The sequence below is a fragment of the Terrapene carolina genome, unplaced genomic scaffold, assembly GCF_002925995.2.
Source record: "Terrapene carolina triunguis isolate 2854851 unplaced genomic scaffold, T_m_triunguis-2.0 Scaffold85, whole genome shotgun sequence".
In the NCBI taxonomy this organism is placed as follows: Eukaryota; Metazoa; Chordata; order Testudines; family Emydidae; genus Terrapene; species Terrapene triunguis.
The window spans coordinates 28,324,570-28,350,484 of NW_020664436.1; the positions used below are offsets into that span (position 1 = coordinate 28,324,570).

Below are 25,915 nucleotides of genomic sequence, written 5' to 3' on the forward strand. Positions count from 1 at the left end.
CTATTTGTCCTTCAGGGCTAACCCAGGCTAAGCATCTAGGGATCTCTTGCTTATACCTAGAAACACCTTGCCCCGCAGAGTCCAAGCAGCATAGAGATCCTTAATTCCTGTGGTTTGGGGGTTTTATCCCCCTCCTGCCATGTGCTCTCAGCTGATGGGAGGAGTCCGCTTGTATGACTGATCTTCATGAGCAGGAGAGCAAAACAACAAGAAGTATCTTTAGTCCTGTTGACTGCTGTTGACTCTTTCTCACTCCAGATGTAGGGAGTTTCCAGTTGTAAGATCCAACCCTAGCCCACCTGGTATCAATAGGTCTCCTCTTTCAGGAGGGATGTAACGATTTCTGTAGAAGAGCATCTCTTCACAATAATTAACGTCCCTCTCCTGTATGCAGTCACAGAGGCTCACAATACAACTGCTCAAGTATTACATTACAATTTGGAACACAGATATTACAAATAAGATTAATGCATGCAGCAACTCCCAAGCATTCAATAATCTAAACACTTTCTTGAAATTCTAACAATTTCACTTTCTTCTATGTATTACTCTCCATATTTGTCACAATTATCTTATCAATATTAACCCACAAGTGAGCCAGAAAGATTCCAGCTATGTATTTATCAGTGTCCACTTGAGACCCAGGGACCTTGGCATGAGCTGGCGCCTGGTCTGCCATCATCACACATTTCATTTAAGAATGAAACCAGTTTTCAATAATAGATTCATTAACACTGATATGATCAAAGATGTTCCTAGCTGCAGGGTTTTAGTTGTGACTGTATATTAAAGGTTACAAGGAAAAAGAGACACATCAAATAAAATAGAGTTATACTAGTTCAGCAATCAGAGGGATTATGGTGAACCACTGCTGTTTTGATGTGTCGTTAGATCAAAAAGTCCTTGCTTATGGACACCAAATAAAGTTGTTCCTTTCTTCCTCTGTTAGTCATGTGCAAACGTTGCTGTTTCTAAAAATGAGTTGGCCTGATGGCCTGCAATTTTGTGTCAGTTATGCCTTTCACATTTTCAAAATTATTTAACAGTACAGTTGCCTTTACAATATGTTCCATCTCTGAACTGGATAGTCTCGTATTTGTACTGGTGTTACCCAAGAGACGTGTTCCACTGTAGATACAATATATTAGTGCTCAGGGTAAAATGTATTCTTCTGGATGAGCTTGTTCTAAAACCAGGTTACCTCAGAGCAATTGTGTTATAGTCCTACACATCTGTGAGTATTTCGAGCAAATGTTTACTTGCAAGAGGCCTGTGCTACATATTTGTGAGGGACAGCTCTTTTCCCATACGGTCCCCATAAACTACTAGCTTATATCGTAACTACAGAAGCCAGCCTCTAGTTTCCATTTTCACTGTTGCTTTGGTGTTCATCCTGGATGAACTTATTTTTGTAGGATCTATATAAATGAAACAGATTTTCATTTAAACTAGATCTATTTATCATAGGTACTTATATGGCCCCCATTACAGTGGTCTCTGAGCACCTCACAGTCTTTTATGTATGTATCCTCACAACACCTTATTAAGTAGGGCAGTGCTATTATCCTCATTTTACAGACAGAGAGCTGATCCACAGAGATGACTTGTCCAAGATCACACAGGAAGTATGTGGCAGAACTGGGAATGAACCCAGGTCTCCCAAGGATAGGGCTCTAACCAACACACCATCCTTCCTTTCAATATAAGAAGTGATAGATGGGCCCTCTGGTGGCTTGCATCTGCATTCTGGTTTTACAAATACAGTTTGAAAGATGGCTTATCATACCAAATTGGACTGTGCTGTACAGTCTGATTGCCAGATGGTTCTCAAAATGTTCAAAACCAGATTGTTGTTCTTCTTCCACACCAACTACAACATCTCAAAGAACCACAGATACTGTAAGGTAAGTAACTGTTCTGTCTTAATTGTGACTCACAAATCTGGAGGGTAATATAGAGAAAGCGAAATCTGTAAAAGGTACTATGCCAGCCAGTTCAGTGTGGTGGGCCTGATTCTCTGGTACCTTGCACCTTGTCCATTTACGCTTGTGCAAAGTTTGGTGTAAAATGCTACCAGATCAGAATTCATCACTCACTCGCACTCAGTTTGCATAGGTTTCAAACGATTACATAAAGTGCAAACCAATTGAATTTCAAGCCTGGTGAGTTTAATCCAGGTTCACACCAGTCTAAGAAGGATTTCAATTTGAAGGACTGTCAACCTTTGATGTTTGACTTTCTAGGAATTTCAAAGCAAGGTCTTGATCCAGTTTGCACTGAAGTTAATGGAAGTTTTGCCATTTACTTTGATGGGAGCTGGAGCTGGCCCCAAGTGATTAGCAAACTTAGTGGTCCGAGCTATTTAGGTGTAAGACAGTGTTCAAGGGAAGATGTAACTTCCTGGATAGTTGTTAATTGACTGTGTTTCTGGTTTAGCTATCTGAAATGTTTTGATTTCACAAAGCCTGTCTCCTTTGAGGAGCAATGTTGTTTGTCTAATTTCCCTTCTGGAATAAAACAGACACTGGGTTTAATTGCTGTCTAGTCACTGGACTATGTAGGTGGCAAGATCAGAGAGGAAGGAAACTGGCACACATGGAAAGAAAACGTGAAAAATTAAGAATGCTGCTTTATGCATGGCATAGGACTGTAGAAGCTTGGACAATTAGTGAGGTTACAAGTCTTATTCTACCCTTCTGCAGTGTCAGAGCAGTAGCTCTGACCAAGTGAATCACACTAATTAAGGCAGGAAGGAACATGCAGAGATTAAAAGAAAAGCTAGTAGGGAGTTTTTGTTTTTTAATCAATATTTACATTAAACTATTTGGTGGTTACCAGGCAGAATATTGGAGAAAGTACAAAAATAACACTGAGTCTGACAGTCTGAGCATCAAGTTTAGTGACTGATCAGAAGCATATAACCTACACTAAAAACAACATTTTATGCACAGAGCGTTCTGCTCTCCCTGTGTAATCAAGGGCTCTGCTTCCTTTCAGGCGGAAACCCCAACCCTTATATAATACACCTCTACCCCGATACAACGCTGTCCTCGGGAGCCAAAAAATCTTACCGCGTTATAGGTGAAACCGCGTTATATCGAACTTGTTTTGATCCGCCAGAGCGTGCAGCCGCGCCCCCCCAGAGCGCTGCTTTACCGCATTATTTCCAAATTCGTGTTATATTGGGTCATGTTATATTGGGGTAGAGGTGTAGTAATAGTCCGTACTCAAGCAAGTAGTTAAACTGAAATCAGCGGGATTAGTGCGAGGGTTTGCAAGACTGGGCCTCCATATTATATTTACTGAGCTCCTGGAACGTTCCTGTATCTACTGTTCTGCCCTTTCTTTAGCAGTTAATGTTTTGCATAGCTAATTATTTGGGCTGTGAATGCTGGTGTGGTTCTCTCCCTTAATCATTGTATGTCTACTTGTATACCAGCAGTAGAATTGCTCATGGACATATACAAATTATTGTTGGCGTCAGGGCCAGAGAACACTTTTGTGCCCCCAAGAGTGGCTTAGCTGGCTAACCAGTGGAGTGGGGAAAAATGGCACAGTGGAGTGGTGCGCCCCAGGAAGTTGGCGCCCAGGGCAACCGCCCTGCTGGCCTGCCCCTAAAACTGGCCCTGGTTGATTTCACTAACACACCATTGATGGCTTCTCACAACGTTTAAAATCTCTTTGTTTTGGGAACTCTGAACTCATTGAAAGGGTCTGCTGATCTCTTAAATAGGAAACTGCTGGGAACTGCAGGCCAGATCCTCATTAGATGTAAATAAGACTTAACTGCATTCACTTAGATGGTGCTATGCTGATTTACACTAACTGAGAATCTGCCCTTGATCTTTCAAGTATTCGTGCTGCTCATTCAGCATGTTTGTGGTAAATCCCTTAGCATGCGCTAATGTTTTTAAACCCAAAATGGATTAGGTGATCTCTGACTAAGTAATGTATTTAATAAATGTTATGGACTTTTGCTTTCTTTAGATGAGTGAAAATGACTGCAAAGATCCCCCCCAGTACTGGACAATTCATGGACTATGGTAAGAACTTAAAACAAATCCTTTTAATTTCAAATTAGAAAAGAATGCCATGTTGGTCTAAATTCAGTGCTGGCGTAAGCGGGTACAGCTTCATTGACTTCAAGTGTAAGGGCCTGATTCTCCTCCTATTTACACCGGTGTAAATCAGAAATAACTTCATTAGAGACAATGCTGTAAAATGAGTTTGAGGGAGAGAAGAATCAGGCTCTTAGACTTGGCGGGGAGGGTCAATGGATCTGTACCCACTTAAAGCAGCACTGAATCTTGTCTATATCCTTAGGCATTACAGGGATTAGTTATTTGATTCTAGACAGGACTTTGAAGAAGAAAATGTTCATATTATGTGTCATAAGGATTAATACGCAGACTTTCAACAACTGTAAACAGCTCCAAACTGTGGTCTGTAATCCAACTAAAAGCATCACCAGCCTTGATACGAATGTAACTTCTCTAAAATTTGTCTTATCAGTTTTATTTCTGCTTTCACTGCAAATTTACCCAGTAGGATGCATATTAAAATGCCTAATTATAGTGTGTTTCTCCTTGAGTTGCTTGATTTTATAGTTTTATGTAGGCATTTTCAGTAGCATAGGTCACAGAGGTTTAATAGCATGACATATGACTTCTAATTTTGATAATAAAGTCACATCAATTTAAGATATGTTTTCCCCTTTTCCATTCCACCTATGGAAAGGAAATTATGAGAAACTTCTGAAGTGTGTTTCTAATCTGAAAAATGACTTTGTAAACATGGGATTGAGGATTACATGTTTGTTGTGTCCAAACAATTTCCTTATTAAATGTGCTCATTTTACAAGTTCAAATGTTGTTTTCTATCAACCCTACAAATTCACTTGGGTTCTGAAGGCCCAATTGTCTACTCATGTAAATCTCAAGTCAATGGATTTACATGAGTGTAAAACCGGAGCAACATGAGAATCAGGCACTGAGAGTTAAGATGGGTTTTTTCTTCCTCCAATAATAAAAGTCCTACGAGTCCAGTTAAGACCTCTGTATTACGATCCCATTGTCTTCAAATTATGCTCTCGTTGGTGCCTAAGCAACCAGTTACCATCAAAGGGATCTTCGCAGATGTAACTGATCAGATCTTAGTAAACAATACTGATGATGATGCATCCAAAAAAAGACTTCAGTTCATTCTCTCTTCTTAGTTCTGTTGGCTTTGCAGAGCTAGAAATAATAATAATAATAATAATAATTAATAAATGATACTTTTATCTGCTGATCTGACTTTGAATACACACAGGGAGCAGATCTGAGGAGGGAGAAATGATCATGTTTTCCACAGGCAGTTTTCAGAGCAAAATCCCATTCATCACTGAATCTGTGCCTTTGCAGGTGCAAGTCAGACCTCTAACTTACTAGGATTTTTAGTTTTTGTGCTGGTGGATGCTCCACTGATCTGCTCTGTCTTATGAATGTGTAGTGTATTGAAGTATAAGAACCCTGCTCTAGCCAGAGACCAAAGTTGTATAGTTCAATACACCGCTAACTTATGATCTCACATGCTTGGTGATCATGTGCAGGCACACAAATCAAATTGCAGAATAAGCTTTTTTTTAAAGGTCTATTTCCAAAGTTGCTAATGTAAAGGGGAGTATAACTTCCTCTTTTTCTGAGTTCAGAGCACTTATTAGTGTCTCATGACTGAATGTGGCCTGAGGAGTCTAAACATGTCACAAAAAACTCATAGAAACTTGTGAAAAACATGTCTGTCTCAAAGGAAACAACTGGCTGGAATCTCTGTGAAGATGTAGAGACTTTTCATAAAAAAATAAGTGATTGGAAGAAAACATACAACAGATTGGTCGCCTATCCTCTATAAAACTGTCAACAGCATTACAACTAGGTTCCAAGGCAGTTGGAATTTGTGTGGGTCTGGGGAATCGTAAGTTGAGTGACTCAGTTAGGGTGGAATTGACTTCATTGGAGAGGGCCCAGGCAAAGTCCTCCACACCACTCAGGCACTTTATGCATAGCTAAAGTGGTGTGAAGGGCACAACAGGGTCCTCTGCACTTAGAAGAGTTCAGCCACAATTAGCACGTAATGAATTTTAATGAGTTTGTGATGGTTAAAATGCTGTAGAGATTGACTTGGGTTCCTTGGATTTTTAAACTCAAATTTCAAAGCTATAATCTTGTAACTTTGAAATGTAGCTCCGTGACACGACTTTTTCCACCCAGTACCTAATAGTGGGCATTCTGTTTTCATTTGTATATTTCTTCCCTAGGCCTGATAAAGTAGACGAATGTAATAGAACATGGCACTTCAATGTGACTGAGATTAAGGTAATTTTAATTTATTTAAATTAAAATGTTAATTCTGAGCAGGATTGAACACAATTACCTTTTCAAATCCCAAATATATATAACTTCATAGCATATCACTTCTGATTTAATTTGTAATCTGAGATGGTTATGCTTTTAAAAATTCCCATTCCAGCATTCATTAGGTGCTTTATTCCCTTATTCTAAGTCTCTATGAAGTTCAGCGACTCCCTCAAATCACCATTGGTTTTGTATACACACATGGCTTGAGTCATTCCCTAGTCTTTTCAAGTAGAAACTGGCAGAACACTGGCTCTGGGCCTCCCGGGGCAAAAAGTCTTTCTGAAGGGCAGCGTTAGAGTGACCAGACAGCAAGTGTGAAAAATCGGGACGGGGGTGGGGGGTAATAGGATCCTATATAAGAAAAAGACTCAAAGATCAGGACTGTCCCTATAAAATTGGGACATCTGGTCACCCTAGGGAGGGTACAACTAGAGCACCCCTTGCAACTTCTGTGCTGCTGGGCAGCCCAGCACCTAGGAGTGCATTTTCCACATAGCGTCCAGTAGTAGGACTCCTGTTGAGTATCATCTGTTGTTTAAAGCTGTTCCCCTGATGGAACCAATAAGGGAAGTGAAAGCAGTGGTGGCTGCAGCCTGTCCTTTCCCAGAAGTGAGGTGCATCTGCAGGCAGGGGTGCAGGGAATGCAAATTAAGGAGAGCTGAACAGTAAGCTCTATGATGAATTTGACTTCTTTCAAACCATAAAGAACGGAAAAGTCCATTTATCAGTCAGACATTGCTTTATAATACAGGGTGGGGGATTAAAGGCTGGAGATGAGTAAGACAGGAACTGTACAATTTAAGAGGATTTCTGTAGGGTTGCAGAAATTAATCAGTTAATTAAACAGTTACAGAAATGTATCTGATTTCAAGAAAGGAAATATTTTTGTTCAGTGTTTCAAAATCTAATTGTACATTTGCATCTGAAACAGCCATAAGGATACATTTTCACAGGGCACAAAACCTCTTACTCACCTAGCAATAATTTTTTTTCACCTATATAACGGGTTTCAGCCAAGAATCTCCAAGGAGATTGGCAATGTTTTGAAAATGTATCCATTTATGTATATTGAGTATGAAATCCCTTTTCAGCTACACAGGGTAGATACATATTTTTAATTTCTAGGATCTCTTGCCAGACATGAGACAATACTGGCCTGATGTACTCCATTCATCTCCTAATCGCACCCAGTTCTGGTGAGTTCAAGCTACAATGGAAAATCATTTTGGATGTATCTTATAGTCTTTCTAAATGACTTATCTGAAGGAGCATTTGGTACCAGGCTTTAGACGCTTGCTGTAGTTTCATCAAAAACCTTGGAATAACAACTTTAGAAATGATTCTGCACTTTCCTTCTGTGTTTCTTATGCTTCGTCAATATTAATATTTACATGGAAGCAGGATCTCTGGCTTCAGTCTTCCAGAGGATTACCTGTGTAGACCCTTACACCACTGTTGTGTCCCAAGGACTACAGTGAGACTCTGTGCAGTCATCTAGACCTAATAAGTGTCATATACAGACCTCTTGTAGGTGTATCACACATTCCTATAGGACTGGTAAAATGGCACACATTTAGAGAGACATTGAAATTCCTCATACAAAAAGTATATGAAGGTGCAGAGAGCTACCAATCAAGAACCCATGAGTTCTTGTCAAACAAACCAGATTACAAGTTTGGTTGACAAAGGCAACCATGTTGATATCCTACACATCTACTTCTGTAAGGCATTTTGATGTAGCACCACACAATATCCTGAGGTTTTTTCTTTTGTTTTTTTTTTTAAGTCACTATACAAAAATCGGTGCAGCCCATATTGGATTGATTTAAAAACTGGTTAACTGATAGATCTTAAAAAAAACCCCAAAAAACGTAAATGGAAGTCATCATCCAACATTGGTGTTTCTAGTGGTGTCCCACAGGGACCTGTTCTTTCCCCAGCACTATTCATGATCTTTATCAATAATCTGGAAATAAATATAAAATCAGTGCTGGTAAGATTTACAAATGGCCCACAAATTGGTGAAGCAATAAATAATTATAAAGATAGGTTTGATCCAGATTCCTCTGTAGAACTTATTGTAAACTGTCCTCACTTAACAACATGCATTTTAGTACAGCTAAACACAAGGGCATACCTCTGGGAATCAAGACTGTAGGTCACATTTATAGGATGGAGGACTGTGTTTTGGAAAGCAGGACTGCAGTGTGGGGTCCAATATTAGTAACAGGATAAACATGATTCTTACTGTGTATGGTATTCTGCAGGGTCTTTGGTGTTTGCAGTAGGTTAAGCTTGTTACCATGGTTTCCATGTCTCTTCTGTGTTCAGTCAAAGAAGGGAAGATAAAAAAACTGTTTTGTTTCTTTGTCCCATTGCAAATGTATTAATTCTTCATATCTGCTTGATATATGCTTGAAGTTGCTGGCTCACTAGAGAAATTGTAAGTCTGTCTCACAGCATGGGTTCCTTGTATAGATGTGAAAAGGAGACAGAGCATGCCTGTGAATGAAGAGCCTTTCCTACCCAAAACCTCAACCCAAAAAGTTGATGGACTCATTCAGTATTTTATTAGATTCTCCCAGCTGCTGAGTTAAAATCCTTCACTGACTTAGTATCAGAGGGGTAGCCGTGTTAGTCTGTATCCACAAAAATAACGAGGAGTCTGGTGGCACCTTAAAGACTAACAGATGTATTTGGGCATAAGCTTTCATGGGTAAAAAACCCACTTCTTCAGGAGACTCCATGCATCTGAAGAAGTGGGTTTTTTACCCACGAAAGCTTATGCCCAAGTACATCTGTTAGTCTTTAAGGTGTCACCGGACTCCTCATTGTTTCACTGACTTAGTTTCTGAGGTGCTTTTCATTAGGATTGGGTGGGTTATCTCCACCTAGAGGACTGAAAATTCTCTGGGGCAGTATCATAAAACAGGCAGGGAGAATGGCTGTCCTTTTGACCCTGCCTTCTCCCTACACAGAGCCCAATCCCCGCATAATCCCAGGGCAAGAGAAACATGTCACAGAACTAGCATTTCCTGTACTCTGATCAACTTCTCTTTACTCCACTTTGCTCATCTAAACAGTTGGGAGCTTTTGGACTGAAGACAGTATGTAGGAGCTTCTGGTTTTTTTTTTTCTGAGGGGGAAAGTCAAGATATGATGTCATGGTAGTGGACAGCAGATCTTGATAAATACAAGTGAAATATTTTCATACAAATTTGTTGGTAAAAAATGACTATTTGATCAAAATGAAGAAAAATCCTTGAAAACTTTGAATCTACTCTAGTCCCATATATCATCATGGCTATTGATTCCATTTAGCATTTCTGACTCAAAGGCTAGCCAACAGCAGTCTTGCCAGAAGTTGAAATAACCTGGGGTTACCAGCAGTCTAAAAGCAATATGGCAGTTGGTTTAGGTATGTTTTAATTTTTTTCTGTGACCAGTATTTGTTGACTGTGAGAAATCCTTCCCTTTAATACTGGGAGCTGTTTAATAAGGGACAGTGTTGCCTTAAATATAGCTCTAATTACTGATTTTATGAACATACAAGCTTTTAGCAAACCTAACACCACTGAAATGCTTCCACATTTTTTACTTCAGTTAAAATAGTTCTTATGAAACAAATTAACAGTCCTTGTAAATATTTCTTTTTAGAGTATAAAACCTTGAAAATTCAGCATGAAGAACCTAAAAGTGAAACGGACTACATAGATTTTCATTGTTGAAAGCTAAATGAAAGAGTTATATTAAAGAGCATACAAAGTGACAAGTACATGGATTTTAAAAAATCCTTCCACTTAAGAATCATAGGAAAGAGAAATGTATATATTCTACAATTTATGATTTTTAAATTGAAAGTGTCCCGTGTGGAGTAATTGTTTAGGGGGAAATTCTTGAAAAGATTGTTCATCCCAAACACATAAGGCTGTAGGCTCAACCCAAATGTGTACAGCGCAGAAGAAAGAATCAACAGACCTGGCAACTATTTGCATCTAATCCCCTTCGAGTACTGCAAGTTATGGACAGCTGTGGGTTGCAGCTCCTCATTATTCCTCCCGCAATATCTATATGCCTGTGAGCCACTGCATTTGTTTAGTTCTCAGACCCACCTGATATCTGATATGACTCTAGCTTTGTCCACCACACACTCAGGCTTCAGTGCTCCCGCAAAGTGGAGCAGAGCTCTGCAGTGCTGTTTGGGAGAAAGTGACATCCCATCTTCCCTCTACAATGGTGAGCACAACAATTTTTGCTGCATTGTGGGTATTCTGCAGCGCTGCGTAGTGCAGAGGCAGAATTACTCATGTCAGCACAAGGTCAAAAGTGATGGAGCAGGGCAGGTTGCACAGGTTGCATAAGTGAGTGCTCCTGCGTGCCCATTAGCAGAAGGAAATCAAAAGAGGGAACTGCCTAGCTTTGAATGCTGAGCATTTGAACTCATGTCTCCTCAGACACACCTGTTGTGCACTAATGCCTTGCCTCTTCTTTCCCCCCATGCTGCTGAGGGTCAGAGAGATCCACAAGAGGTTTGTTGTTGGGTAGTTTGTTTATTTACTCATTGCTGCCCGTACGGAGGACTGTCCTGCATCCGTATTCGACACAAGCATGAGCTGATGCTCAAGTGCGGTGACCTTGCCTTTCTTGCTGTTTGCCACACAAGCGCTTTGAAAAACCAAGGCCTTTCTGAGCATTAGACAAGAAAGAAATTGGTCTCTTATTTTTCACTAGGAATTTCTGCAGTTTCCATAGTTGTGTTTTGTTAAGTGCAAGAGGTGAAGGTAAAATGCCACATTCCTATACCCAACAGTTAGAAATAATGAATTATTTCTACATCTTTTCTCTTCTTTCATGTAGTTGTGCTGTGCAAAATAGGTAGCTTGTCTTTAGGAAGGGTTATCTTAATTTTTTTGTTGCAAGCTGGGGTGAGCACCCCCTCCTGGACACTCACCAGGCTGTAGTGAACCCAAACTTTGGGTCCCATGAGTTCTTGCTGGGCTGGGCTGGGCAGAGCTCTGGGCCTCTTGGCAGTGGAGACGCTACAGTCCAGTTGCCATGGCCCTAAAACTATCAGCAGTTCTCCCAAGCAGCTGCTGCATGCTCCTAAAGTTCCACCAAATCTGCAGACCCTCTGATTTGTAGTTTGGCATGGATACCTACAGATATACTTTGATCTGTCACATTTGTAATAACTCTAGAGAAACAACGCTATAGGAATGAGAGAAACATTTTCATTCTAAACCCCTAATTTCAAGAACTTATACAGTCTTCCAGTTACACATAACCACCCCCATCCCCAAATCTTGAACTCAGTCTTCATGCTCACTCCCAGCTCAAAAGTAAATGTGCCATTTTTTCCAATTCCAAGTATTTAATAAGAGTTTTCGTACTTTAAGTAAGTTCTTTAACTTTTCTGGTAAACACATAACTCAAAGGCATCCTGCAAAAGAAAAAAAAAATTGGACTTGTGCCCCTTCTTTGTGATGTATAAAGGGGACATCACAAGAGTCAAGGGATTGAAAGCAAGGCATCCAAAAAGCGAAGGGATTTTTAATCATTCATTACAAGCTTTTTGTGTTTTGTGCTGACATCTATTTAACCCCAGTCACTAATGAACATTTTGGGAAAAGGATGTCCGTGTTAAAGATTCCATACCTGCATCTTTCACAGTAAATATGCCTTGAGATATAGCTGAATTTCCTGCTTTGTATGTGTTAGTCCACTGACAAAACAGAGTGTGGCTTTATTTTTTATTTTATTTTTTTGCGTTCTGGGATACTGATAGGCTTGACATTATTGTAAGGAACCAGGTTTTAGGACATCTTCATTGCATGGCCTGCTATCGTAGTAGACAAGACCTCACTAAAGTTTATACTAAAAGAAATTTAGAAATGTTAACACTTGAGGCAAATTCTCACAGTTTAACTTTCTGAACATGACTCATTTCTCATAATACAACATTTTTTATCACACTAGTCTGACTAAATTTTGTCAAGCCGTGACGAACTTGGGTATGTTCTGCTTACCTAAGTTAGCCCACAATGCACATTTTTCGGATGTTTTTCTGTATCTGTTTAAGCTATTTATATGGGCCACCATCCCCATAGTTCCTGGGCACATCACAATCTTCAATATGTTTATCCTACAACACTCCTGTGAAATAGGAAAGTATTACTTCTTCCTAATTTTCAGGTGGAAAACTGAGTCACAGAGAGACTAATCTGTTTGCCAGGGTCATACAGTATGTCTGTTGCAGGGTAGGGAATTGAACACAGATATCCCAGTCCCAGACTAGTACCTTAACCAACGGACCATCCTCTTTTTCTCTCTTGTATAGTTTATAGGACAGTCTGAAACTCGCTCATGCAGTGTTACTGAAAAAAATGTTCCCAGTTCACCAGCCAGATAGAACTCTGTTTCTGTACTAAATAATAAACTCTCATGGAGGCAGGGCTTTTGTATTGTACGTTCTACTGTATGTGGCACTAAATTATCAGACTTGAAAAATATATCCTGTCACTGGATGGCTTCATAAGTCTTGTTACATTTCAGAATCCACAAAACCATGAAGCACAATATGTAAAATGTAGCTCTGCCACTGACTGTTACATTTATGGTCTCAGTCAGTGGACAAGTTAGCGTCTCTCTTCTTTTGCCTCATCTTGATATTTCCTTAGCAATTTGCACTAATAGAACTGTGAAAATCTGCCCTCCTACAGCAATGTTTTCTCTTTGTGTTGTGTCCTCTACTACATGCTAGGGTTCTCTGCCTTATCACATCTAATCGAGTCTCAGTCTGAGATGCTGGCACCGGGAATGGGAGGCTTCTCATTTTTTGCACCTGGCACCTATGGCAGAGTGAACAAGATGTATTTGTAGAAATCAGTATCTCTGCTTACTTGTATTGAGGTGCAGGGCGATACAGGGAGAGGATTTGGGGGATTTTTGCCTACGCTTGCTGATTGTATGTGCGGTTGTTTGTAAGAGATGTGATGATTTTCTCCTGTTACAGTTATGAACTTCATCTGTCAGATGCTTGTTCTTACACTAATATTTGGATAAGAACTCTTTACCTTAAAGGGACGTTCTCTTAGCATTCTGAGTATACCTGGGCAGATTCCATGTCTCTTAAAAACTGAATTTAGCTTTGTTCCCATAGGAAGCATGAGTGGGACAAACATGGGACCTGTGCAGCCACAGTGGAGCCTCTTAATTCTCAAAAGAAATATTTTGGTAGAACATTGGATCTCTACCAAAAACTTGACCTCAACAGGTATGGAAATCTACCCCTTCTGTCGGTTTATTATTTTAGTGGTGCAAAAGGCTTTGATGTACACTTAACAACAAAGAAAAACCCCTAAATTTTTCACTCTGCAGTGGAAAAATGACTGTTGATGCCAGTTGTCTTTAATACTGTACTCTAGAGCCAGAGCAAGGTTTATTCTGCTACCATTTTAAGTTGTAGTACGGTCTCCTTTTCTCATCACATGATACTGGGACCAATCCAACTTCCATTTCAGTCAGTAAGTGTCTTCATTGTCTCTAATGAGTTCAATTTTGCCATCCTTTTTAGGTAAAACTCCCATTGACTGCAGTGGGAATGGCAAGATTGACCCTTGAGGTAGATTCATTTTTAGATACCATAGGCTGCCATTTGTTTGCTGAAGTCCTGATCCTGCACACACTTACACATGTGCTCAACTTTACTTCTGTGAGTAGCCCTACTAATTTTTATGGGATTACTCACGGCAGTAGAGTTAAGTATGTGCAAAGGCATTTGCAGGATCAGGGCCTGAGATATTTGCATGGTGTTATAATAGACAGTCAAATTGGGAGTCAAGTTTTGGCTACTATACCTTTTAGAAGTGTTGTAATGTAACCAGAAACATTCTTGTAGATTTTTAAAAACCTATATACAACATAGTGCTTGAGAAACTCAATTTTACAATAGTAGGGCCAATTAAAAAAAATTCAGAAAATTTAGAAAATAAAATGCATGCATCGTTTCTCTTAGTGGAAAAGGACAAGCCAAGGGCAAAACTCTTGTTCAGCTTCTGAAAGAGAGAATAATAGACTAGGATTTAGGGACTATAGAGGAAGGATCCAATAGAAAGAGAGGACAGCCTGAAAGACCGATGTCAATCAGAGCCAAAGCCCCCACCATGCACTCATAAGCAATTAACAGTGTGTTATGTCTTCCTATTCCTATTGGATGATCCCTTCTCACTGCTCCAACACACTGGTGGCTACACACAAAAAATTTAGATGGGAGATAACAACTTGTCCTAGCTCCTTAGGTATACATTAATTAGGAGCTTTTTAAAATGCCCCCCTGTGTAGTGACTAGCAGGCTGTTCAGCTTCTCAGTTCCCTGCTTGAATGTGCAAATTTGCAGCATACAGATGTCCCATGTGAAACCTACATGAAATTATAAGCCTGGGAGCGGTTTTTAAATATTTAATATTGATTGCCAATATTTAAAAAAGAGAAATCGGATGACCCAGGGAATTACGTCTGACATCAATCCTGGACAAGGTAATGGAGCGGAAGATAACGGACTCAATAAAGAATTAAAGGAGGGTAATATGATCAACATGGGTTTATGGAAAATAGATCCTGTCAATTTACCTTGATATCTTATTTTGACGAGATTACAAGGTTGGTTGATAAAGGTACTAGCCGTGCTGTAATATACTTAGACTTCCATAAGGTGTTTGGCACTGCACAATATTTTGATTAAAAAACAAAGAATTATATAAAATTAACATGGCACACATTTAATAGATTAAAACGTGGAAACTGATGGGTCTCATGATGTAACTAGTAGGGTCCTACAGGGATTGGTTCTTACCCCTATGTATTTTAATATTTTTATCAATGATCTGGAAGAAAACAAAGTAATCACTGATAAAGTTTGCAGATGACACAAAAATTGGCGGAGTGGTAAATAATGAGGAGGACGGGTCATTAATATGGATGTGGATCACTTGGTAAGCTGGGAGCTAAATGTCAATGTATACATCTAGGGACAAAGAATGAAGGCTGTACTTATACTGTGAGGGACTCTATCCTGGGAAGCAGTGACTGTGAAAAAGATGTCGTTGTGGTGGATAATCAGCTGAACATGAAATACTAGTGAAACACTGTGGCCAAAAGGACTAACATGATCCTTGGATGCATGAATAGAAATCTCGCATAGGAGTAGAAAGATTATTTTACCTCTGTATGTGGCACTGATGCAACCAGGGCTGTGTCCCGTTCTGGCATCCACAATTCAAGAATGGTAGAATCATAGAAATGTAGGACAATGTCATCAAATCCCGCCCCCTGCACTGAGGCAGGATCAAGTAAACCTAGGCCATCCCTGAAAAGGGTTTGTCCAACCTGTTCTTAAAAGCCTCCAGTGATGGGGATTCCACAACCTCAATTGGAAGCCTGTTCCAGAGCTTAGCTGCTCTTATGGTTAGAAAGTTTTTCCTAATATCTAACCTAAATCTCCCTTGTTGCAGATTAAGCCCATTACTTCTTGTCCTACTTTCAATGGGCATGGAGAACAATTAATCATTGTCCTCTTTATAACAGCCCTTAACATATTTGAAGACTTATCAGGTCTCTCCTCAGTCTTCTTTTCTCAAGGCTAAATATGCCCAGCTTTTTAAACCTTTCCTCATAGGTCAAGTTTTTCTGAACCTTTTATCATTTTAGTTGCTCTCCATGTAAAATTATTTGTCATAGTGAGGTCCTGCCTAGCGCACCCTCCGGCGGCAGGCCATGGCACAGTACGCCTGCCTCTTCAAATCCCTCACTAACTCTACAACAGCTCTCTTGCCTTAAGAACATCTTTCTGTGGGGCCGTACTGCAAATCCAAAGCCGTACTGCAAATCCATCCTTTACAAAAAGGCCCAAGCATAGTCAATTTCCTATACTCAGTGGATATAGTCCTTAAAACACTGCTTTTCCCAGCAGGAACCCCTGCCCTCCCTCCCCACACCCCAGCATCTCTGCTGGGAGTCCTTCCATATTAGATTTTGGTGTCTTCCACTACACCTAAGCTCCTTATCAGTCCTCTTCTGTTCCTCTGAATGCAATTCCCAGAGGGACCCCCACACACAGCTTCTCTTTTGGGAGATTGTTCTTGCCGGGGAGCATCCCTCCCTCCCTCTGGACCTCTCATTGTTCCCCCGGATCCAGCTCTCCAGCATGGAGATGTCAGCTGATGAGCCTCTCTACTGTTCCCTGCCTTCAGCCATCTCCAGCCCTCAGTTTCCAACTAGGCCACCAGGCACTTCCTTCTGCTGCTACTCCTCTTCTCCCCTTCAGCCCTCTGGCCCTGGCTCAGGGAGGTCAGCCTGCATACCCCTCTATTCTCCTTGCCTTCAGCCTTCCCCCAGGAAACACCTTCTGTGTCTGGCAACCCTTATCTCCTGCCAATCTTCTCCTCCTAGACAGCCCTCACTCAGAGTCTGTCTGATCAGGTTTTGCTCCTCTCAGATTCTCTGTGGTTCTCTAAAACCCCCAGGTGCTGCCCTGCTCTCTGAATTGGCCAAATTGAGAGCAACTGTTCTGGCACAGCGAAGCTGAACCTACTTCAGGGCCAGCCACCCTGTCACAGTACTTTACTCTTACTTTTTCTCAGTTTTCTGATTGGTCCAGTGCTGCTACAGAGAAAGGCAAAAAGAAAAATCCTAGGTCCCTGCCTGTTCACTGGATGGGGAAAATGTCTTCATGGCTCCATATCTGACAATCAAGATACCCTCTATAACAAAACAGCCTTCTAAGAGAAGGGGGAAAATCCTTCAGTACTTAACCTAAATTAGCTTTTTTTTAAAATTAGTTTTGTTGTTGTTGCTGTCTTAATTCAAACAGCTCCTTACCAAAGTCTTTTTTACTCCCTTTACATACACAGAACAATATGAAATAGCGATTTTCATCCCCTCCAGTCTGTGTAGCTGCCTTCTAATATCCAGTCATAGATTTTTCTAGACCTAAATCCTGAGCATTTCAAATGTAATAATAAAAGCAGTTTAAATATGTCTGATTAGTAAATTGCCTGTGTTCTATTGTCCTGGGTAGCTTTTACAATGTGACTAAGGAATGAGTTGCAGATGGAATGGTGACCGACAGTAGAGCTCTTTACTTTGAGTGAATGTTGCGCTGTGAAACAAAGAACGGAGACTGAAAAATTTTGAAGTTAACAGCTAGTGGGTTTTTTCTTATCGCTTAAAAAAAAGAGCATTAACATTCTTCATTATTCTTCCAGTGAATATTGAATTAAACATTCTTATTGCACTGATTTGCAAATTTCAACAGGAAAATGTACAGTTAGAATTGCTAAAAGATTTCTTTTTTTAATTACTCTTCTTTCAACCTCTATATAAAGGTACACGTTTGTTTGTTTTTTAATTATTTTCTTTGAGGTAACAACTCCAGGCTGTTGTAAGAATAACATGGTATCTTCCTAGTTACCAACCTGCAAAAATCTCAAATGACTGAGTTAGACAGTCACTTATTGGGAAGATGCCTTCAGTCAATTTGATTAAAACTGGTGTGTACGGGACCTGATCTTGCCAGGTGCTGAGCTCCATCAGCTTTCATTTGACTAAACCCTGAGAACTGCTGAACACTTACAATTCCTCTTGAACTCCTATTGTTGGGATATGGCCCATTGATTTCCTTAGCAATTGAATTGTTGAGCTCCTCATAGGATCAGGCCTAGAGGAATGAGGTACACCAACTTCAGGTTCTGGAGGGTGCAATCCATGAAGGGACTAGGCATCGCAATGCTGAGTCCATGGCACCTAACTTTTAGGCACCCAGAAAAAACAGGAACAACGCTGAGTTAGGCACCTAGGGTCCCTATACAATGAATGGGGAGAGATAGGTGCCTAAGAATGCAATCCACAAAAGCCAGCATGATAGATGGGGAGCTGCCTAAGGTAATCTGAGGGGGATGTATTAAGCTTTCTTGGAGATAGGCACCTAAGTCCAGGCTGCAGAGAGGTGCCTAAGGACACCTGCTTCCTAGAGTTAGATGGCTTAAGCAGAAATGAGTTGGGTGCCTGCCTCTTTTCACACAAAATGCCCTAAGGAGGAGTGGATGCTACCCACCTTATAACTTTTAGTCCACTGGTTAGAGCATTTACATGGGATGTGGAGACCCAGATTCAATTTCCCCTTCTCTGCTAGAGGGGGAGAAGGGATTTTAAGAGGGGTCTCCCATCTCTTAGGAGAAGTCTTTAACCACTGACCTGTGGGGTTGTGACAAATATTGCAGTTTCCTGCAGTATCTTTGGGAGATCTTACTGTACTAAATGTGTATCACTGTGGGCCAGGGACTGTATGTAGTTCCATGGGGGAGGGTAACCACAGCCCCTCCAGGAGCTAAGAACAGTGGGGGTGATTAGGCAAATTCACTCAGGTTGTAACACCTCCAGAGAGGCACCACCTCCTAAAGAGGCTCACTTATGCTAGTTCAAGCAGCATTCTCCAGAGGCCAGCGGACAAAGAAAGGACTTTTGGTTAAATACCCTGAGTTTAAACTGACTCAGAGCCTTCATTCTAATCCAGCAAAGACAGGACGTCTGGTCCAAAGGGGGGCCCCCATCCTTAGGAAAGGTTTCGAAGGACTGACATGGACCAGAGCCCTTTTTGGAGATTGGGGTGGGGGAGCGCAGGGAGGGAATCTCTGATAAGCTTATTAGCATGTGTAGGTTCTTTTATTGTTTGTAATATTTTCTCTGTAATGCTTTCACCTTAAGAATAAATGTGCTTGCTTAGAAAGGGGTATGTGGTAACTTATACCTATAGGCAATTATGCTGTTTATAACCTCTGAGGAAGAAAACAAAGCAGGCCTGCTTAGGCAGTCTGCCTTGCTGGGGAATTCACAGTGTAGGCAGGGCACTGCGCTGCCTGGAAATACTCTGATCAGAAGGCAAGAGGGGTGATGGCAAGGGAGCTGGAAGCCTGAGAGTGAGTGCCCTTGCTGGAGTACAAGGGAGAAATACAGGTGAAATTGCCTTGAACCATGACAGGGATATGCAGATGTGGGATTCCCTTAGTCTCTCCTGTTGAAACTGTGGATAAATGAGAGGTTAGAGCTGGGGTATTGGTCCCTGGGGTCTCCCACCTCCCAAATGGGTGCCCTTACCACTGGACTACAGCATCATTCTCTCACTTTCTCTGGTCCAATGACATTTTAAGTATTTATACACAGTGGAACAGTCACTGGAGGAGAGAGAATGAGTCTGTAATCTGTTGGGTAGGGTACCCACCTGGGAGCTGGGAGACCCTGGGTCCAGTCCACCTGCTCCAACCATTATTTCATTATCTATCCACAGTGGAACAGCTTCATCAGGAGAGCTTGAAAGAACCCCATATCTGAATACCCCTGGCTCAGTGGTTTGAGCACTCTCCTGAGAGGTGGGAGACCTCTGTTTTGAATCCTTCCTCCCCCTTTCACAGAAAGGAGGGAATTGAACGTGGGGTCTCCCACCTCTCAGGCAAGTGCTTTAGTCACTGGGCTAAAAGTTGTAAGGTGGGCGGCAGCACCACCACCTCGTCCTCCTCTGGCAGAATTTTGAATGGGACCTTTCAAGCACACCTACTGGATTGGGCACTGCCTCTACTTAGGTGGGCTAAGGACTATCTTCCCCTGATTCATGGATCACTCTGGGACTTAGGCAGGAGACAGGTGTCAGAACACCTAGAGGAAGGCAGCAGTGAACATGCACAGAGACAGGAACATAGGTACCTACAGAACTTTTACTATGAAAAACTTAGGTGCTGAGTGAGCGTGGGTGCCTACAGGGTTCAGTGGGAGTATTGAGGATCTCAGTGGAGGCAAAAGAGGGACTTGGGTCCCTAAAACATGGACTCAGATGTCTAAAACAGGGATCCACCTATCCTACTTAGCTTTATTGAATGATTTATAATTTAAAAATATGCTTTTAATATTAAATAAACTGGAAAACTTGATTATTCTCAGCTGACAATGGTCCTGAATCGCAAGCCACACTCCAGCCGCTTTGTGCTCTTCCACTGGTACAAAGTGACCTTAAACTTGGCAAATCTCCCCATGTACAGGGATTTCCAGTAGCACACAGTGACCATAACAACTCCTACTCCTTGCTCCCTCTGGTCAGCTGAGGGAAAAGAGATGTGACCTGCTGCTCTAACCTGTATCAGGTGACTGGCACACCATAGCTCATGGATTTGGGGAGTGCAGAGAATGCCGTGGGCCCCCTCCCAGCTGCAACTGAGGATCTGGCTCTAATGGTTAAAGTCAATTCAAGCAGGAGAGGAGGGAGTTCTCACTGCACCAGCCAAGGGGTAAGGGGAATGCTAGTTACCAAGCTTGGGAAAGGAGGGGAAGTTGAGCTTCTCCCATTCTCCTTGCTTTAATCTGTCTATCTAGCTCCCTCACTAGGATTTTCCATTTACCCATTGATTAGCTGTAGTATATCTACATGCAGTGACTCCCATGAAATGTAAGATGTATTACTCCACAAAAGGCATTTTGTATTCATTTCAGTTGTCTCCTGAAAGTTGGGATAAAGCCAAGCAGTACCTATTACCAGGTAAGAAGCTGTCATACTTATAAAGTCATTTTAATGTACCGCTGCTAGAAGGAGTGGATAGCTTCAAACCTGCTGCAGATAAGCAATCTCTTCTAATTGTATAGCTGTTTACAGTTGTTTTTCATGCAAAAGGCTTTTTGTTACTATACAAATATGGAATTTGTTGAAGTGATGCTATATGCCTTTCAATTCTCTCTGGCTTTTAAATCTTCAGATGACAGCCATAAAAGAAGCCCTTACAAGTGTTTATGGAGTAACACCAAAGGTTCAGTGCCTTCCTCCAGAAGAGGTAAAACTTTCTTTTATTTTTCCCTTATTGATTGAAGTAGTAAACAAAAGTTTACCTTGATGAAACTAAATTTATTAACTTCTGATGATTTTCCTCTCTCTTTTGCTTCTATGTTGGGACATTCCAAATATCCCCTGAAATATATTTACTTCAAAGCATCCAGTACTCAACTGACTCATCTTAAGCCAAATTTTAGCTCTGTCCTACTAAAAATAAAAAGACTTTGCCTGATAGCACATGTGGATCAGGCAAATTCAGAAGCTTACCCGGTGTCCCCAAAGAATTCCTGTTTGGAGAAGTTTAAACAAAGTTTTATGGCTTTTCCTATGATTCGGAAAGACAGAGTTAAATGGTCTGCCTTCTCCAGCCAATGCTGCCTAAAAATCTGATTCCATTTTCCCTTTCCATGCCAGCAACTGATCTGTAAATTAGCGTGCAGTAGTGAATTTAGTGTGCACAATCAGTACATTATGGCACAAATATAATTCTACCTATCTGTACCAAAGTAAAATAAACAATATATTTAAGCTACAAAACAATGCACATGACATTGAGTTTAGTTAGCTATATAGCTGTGATTTCCTCCTCCCTTTTAACTATCACTTTGTGATGTGACCTTTCCTAAAAAGGTCACAGAACAGCTCTAACAATCACTAGACTCCCTTTATCACAGTTTAATAAAGCTGTTTTGCTGGAAAGCATTTGGTGGAGTTAGCCCACACATGCAGAAAGCTATTTCATGAAAACCATTCTAAGTTAAAATTGCTTTTAGAGTTGAATATCTTTTGTGTTGTCAAGTTAATTCGCTTTAGCAATATTCTGAGTCTTTGTGCTCAGCCTCTCCTTTCTCACATTAAAACCCACTAAATCATAGCCTCTAAGGTCAGAAGGGACCATCATGATCATCTAGTGTGACCTCCTGCACATTGCAGGCCACAGAACCTCACCCACCCACTTCTGTAATAGACCCATAACCTATGGCTGAGTTACTGAAGTCCTCAAATCATGCTTTAAAGACTTCAAGTTACAAAGAACCCACCATTTACACTAATTTAAACCTGCAAGTGACCCTTGCCTCATGCTGCAGAGGAAGGCAAAAAAAAAAAAAAAAAAAACCCAGGGTCTCTGCCAATCTGACCCGGGGGAACATTCCTTCCTGATCCCAAATATGGCATCAGTTAGACCCTGAGCATGTGGGCAAGACTCACCAACTATCAAAACCAGTTGCCTCCCTTTTAAGGGTTTTTTAAACAACAAATTAAAATTGGTGTTTTGCCATCAATTTCAATGGGAACAGGAAGTTGCTCCAGTGCTTTTAATCAAGGGAGGCTGTATACGTGGGAACAGGTTAAAGACTGGTTATTTGTATTCTGGGAAAGGAGTAATACAGGAGGCAATGATAGTGTTGCAAACAGTGATTGCTGTCATGAAGACTGCTCAGATGCTGCATCACTCTTATATTTGTAATTCAACAGTGTCCAAAGGCCCCAGTCATGATTGGTGCCCCATTGTACTAGGTGCTGTGCAAACGTATGTGGAAATATGCTCCCTGCCTCAAATAGCTTATGGTCTAATTACAGAACAACAAGCGGCTGCTAGATGAAATAAAAAATGATAAAGGGAAATACATCTTTATAGAGCATGTAAACAAGCTGTGAAATTGCTCCTGCACAATATTTAAGTAGTGGGTTAATTAAGAAAAAGATTTTACAAGAGTCTCCTCAGGCTTCTAACTCCATTCCAGAATTACCTTGGGTCTGAGTTATAACAGTTTCTTATTGTATATGCGAGAGGGCATTGCTGTGAGAGTTTGGGATTGCTGGCAATGACAGGGTTGAAGGCGTATGATTAAGACAGTAGTAATAGTTACAACAACATTGGGACCCAATCCTGCAAACACTTACTACCCAATAATACTTGTCACTGTAAGTTACCCAACTGAAGTCAGTGGGGCTTCTTCTGGTAGTAAGTACTAGGATCAGGAGTGTTTGCCAGATTGGATCCTTAATTTATGACATACACCAGCTGTGTATGCATTTACTTCATTACAAAAAAAATCCAATATATTCCTTCGTTTTGTAGGATGACCAAATACTACAGTGATGAGAAGTCTCTTTATCAGTGTAAATTAGACCTTCCCTCTACTAAGAATCTTACAAAATGATAGCCAATATCCTAGGTATCCAAATGGATTCATTTACCTGCACCTTTGTGAATTGCATAAGGGGAACAAGGTGTCTGTACTATGAACTGTATGCAGTACATACTTCTAGAAACATCATCCACCTGTACCTTTACAGTGGCATATCTTCAATATACCATAAGAACAAGCAATCTGTATCTAGAGGATTAGCTTATTGTCTCCTCTACAACAAGAAGCCTCTGTAAGTGCCTTTAAAAGCTGAGTATCTCATTTTTACTGTTTCCAGGGTGAAGAAGTGCAAACAATTGGTCAAATTGAATTCTGTTTCACCAAAGAGTTGGAGCTGAGAAACTGTACAAACTCAGAGGCTGACTCCTATGTAATGCCAAACAACTGGAATTTTGGACCTGAGGAGTTGTCTGTCTGTAATGACACCCTGACGTATTACCCTGCACAGGTTCAGTTTTACAACTGAAGCCTCCAGAACTTGAAATACTTGGTAACAGATACCTTTTTTAAACGAGATACTTTGCAAAGCAATGGAAAAAGCTGTTTTGAGTAAGTGATACTATGCTCGCCTACCTCACAGGAATGTTGTGGGGATTAATGTTTGAAGTGCTATAAGTATAAGGTGATTCTTTTGTATTAAAGAGGCAATGGGCCAGATTCTAATGTCAGATACATAGCTGGAAATCTACAGTAATTGCACTAGTTTAACTAAGCTCGGAATCTGATTGTGTTTTTTACAATAGGAAACACTGTTTAAAAGAGAAATGACTTTTCAACATTCAGAATTGCATTAAAGTCCAATTCTTTATCTGGGCACTCTTTTTTGATTATTTGTTTGTTTTTTTGGAATTGTGAACAGAGCATGAATTAATCCCTCAGACCACTATAAAAAGATACTTATTTCTCAGTTTCTTGGGAGAAAAACTTATTCAGACATGATAACTAAGGGGCTTGTTCAGAGCTCCTTATTCAAGCAAAACACTGATTGGCTTCAATAAGAATTTTGCCGGGGAGTGCTGAATAGAGGCCCTGTCCTATGTGGTGTTAAGCCCCTTTTAGACCCATTGAAGTAATTGAGCATTTTGTGTGACTGTTATCTCACAGGACTGGGCTTGTTATCTTTGTGTTGTCTTGTTTGGTGAATGAAAAGCTAAGATGCAAACTTCCAAATGTGGCCAGTGACCACTGATGTTTTTGGTGCCCCAGTTTTTGGCTGCCCTTTTCAAGATGCCAAGATTTCCCACCCCTCCAGGTTCTGAACATCTGTATTTCCCATTGGTCTGAGTTGTGAGTGCTCGGCTAGTCTGAAAATTACACACAAGATGTCTGACTGGGCAGCCAAAACTGGAGGCACCCATAATCAGTAACTAGTTCTGAAACTGCTAGCCTGAATGACTCCATATTCTTCTGACATATCTGATAACACCAAGCCCAAATGTTTGAAAACCTGAGTGAGACAGGCCCTTAAAACATCAAGATTAAAAAATTGGATTCTGTTTATATGCTCTCTTCTAGCTTGAGTTATTAAGGTTCATAAGTCCAAGCTTTTCTCCACAATGGCTAGAATTTTTTTTCTTTTAATGAAAACTGAGATTATCATGTAATCACATGACTTCAGGAGCTAAGACGTCAAGAAAAAACACCAAATATTGTGAGATTTGCAATAAAAAAAAATGCAAGAGTTGGCAACATGCATAGCTATCAAATTTTAGTTATATAACATTGAATAAGGTTAAGGTTTTTTTCATTTGAGGCCAAGTATGTGTTGTATCTAACACAGAGAAGTATTTTGATGCAAATTTTTTAAGTTGCTTTTGAAAGACGGTGTGGTCTGGGAAATTATACAGGTGGAGTTGCACCTCTTCAGATGTAATTCAGCAGAATGCAGTACAGTATGTTCTGACTGTTAGGGGGAAATTAGTGTAGAAACATGAAGTACTATATTAGTAAGTAAAATTAACATTTCCTCTTAGAATCAGGTTGAGTAAATATAAGTGGTTTATTTGGTTTTCCTCTGTCTCACTCCTTTGTGCCATCCCATATTTTAAAAAGCCCACTACAGTAACATTCAAAATGCTATGGTAATTGGGAAATTACTTCAGAATACCATAGAACTTATTCAAATAAAGCAAATATTAATAAACCATGCAGATAAGTACATTCCATGATCTGTTTAATTCCTTTTCCTGCTAGCGAGAGCTTCCTGGATTCTGTATTTTCTTTTCATTATGAAAGAGGGAACTTACTAATGTGAAGTGTTAATGTATAGACTTGAGCCATTAAAATTTCTCTTGTCCTACAGGAAGGGATTCACCCCTTTCCTCCTCAAATTTTATGTTATTGTTTTTTTTTTTTAAAAAGTGATGTTCAATAGAACTGACTTGACAGGTCAGGAACATAAGAACAGCCATACTGGGTCAGACCAAAGTCCATCTAGCCCAGATACTGTCTTCCAACAGTGGCCAATGCCAGGTGCTTCAGAGGAATGAACAGAACAGGTA

At 40.5% G+C, this 25,915-nt stretch overlaps 1 protein-coding gene across 2 annotated transcripts in view; it reads left to right on the top strand.

Annotated features, from left to right (window-relative positions):
• RNASET2 (ribonuclease T2) overlaps nt 1–24,980 on the top strand; it is an 88,307-nt gene extending 63,327 nt beyond the window's left edge. For both annotated transcript variants that reach the window (XM_026649554.2, XM_026649553.2), the window contains exons 4-10: nt 3,988–4,043; nt 6,296–6,353; nt 7,521–7,591; nt 13,555–13,668; nt 20,928–20,973; nt 21,188–21,262; nt 23,692–24,980. In XM_026649554.2, the coding sequence (XP_026505339.1) occupies nt 3,988–4,043; nt 6,296–6,353; nt 7,521–7,591; nt 13,555–13,668; nt 20,928–20,973; nt 21,188–21,262; nt 23,692–23,880 (609 nt within the window). In that variant the 3' untranslated portion in view covers nt 23,881–24,980. The remainder of the gene's footprint in view (nt 1–3,987; nt 4,044–6,295; nt 6,354–7,520; nt 7,592–13,554; nt 13,669–20,927; nt 20,974–21,187; nt 21,263–23,691) is intronic.
• The last annotated feature ends 935 nt before the right edge of the window (nt 24,981–25,915 follow it).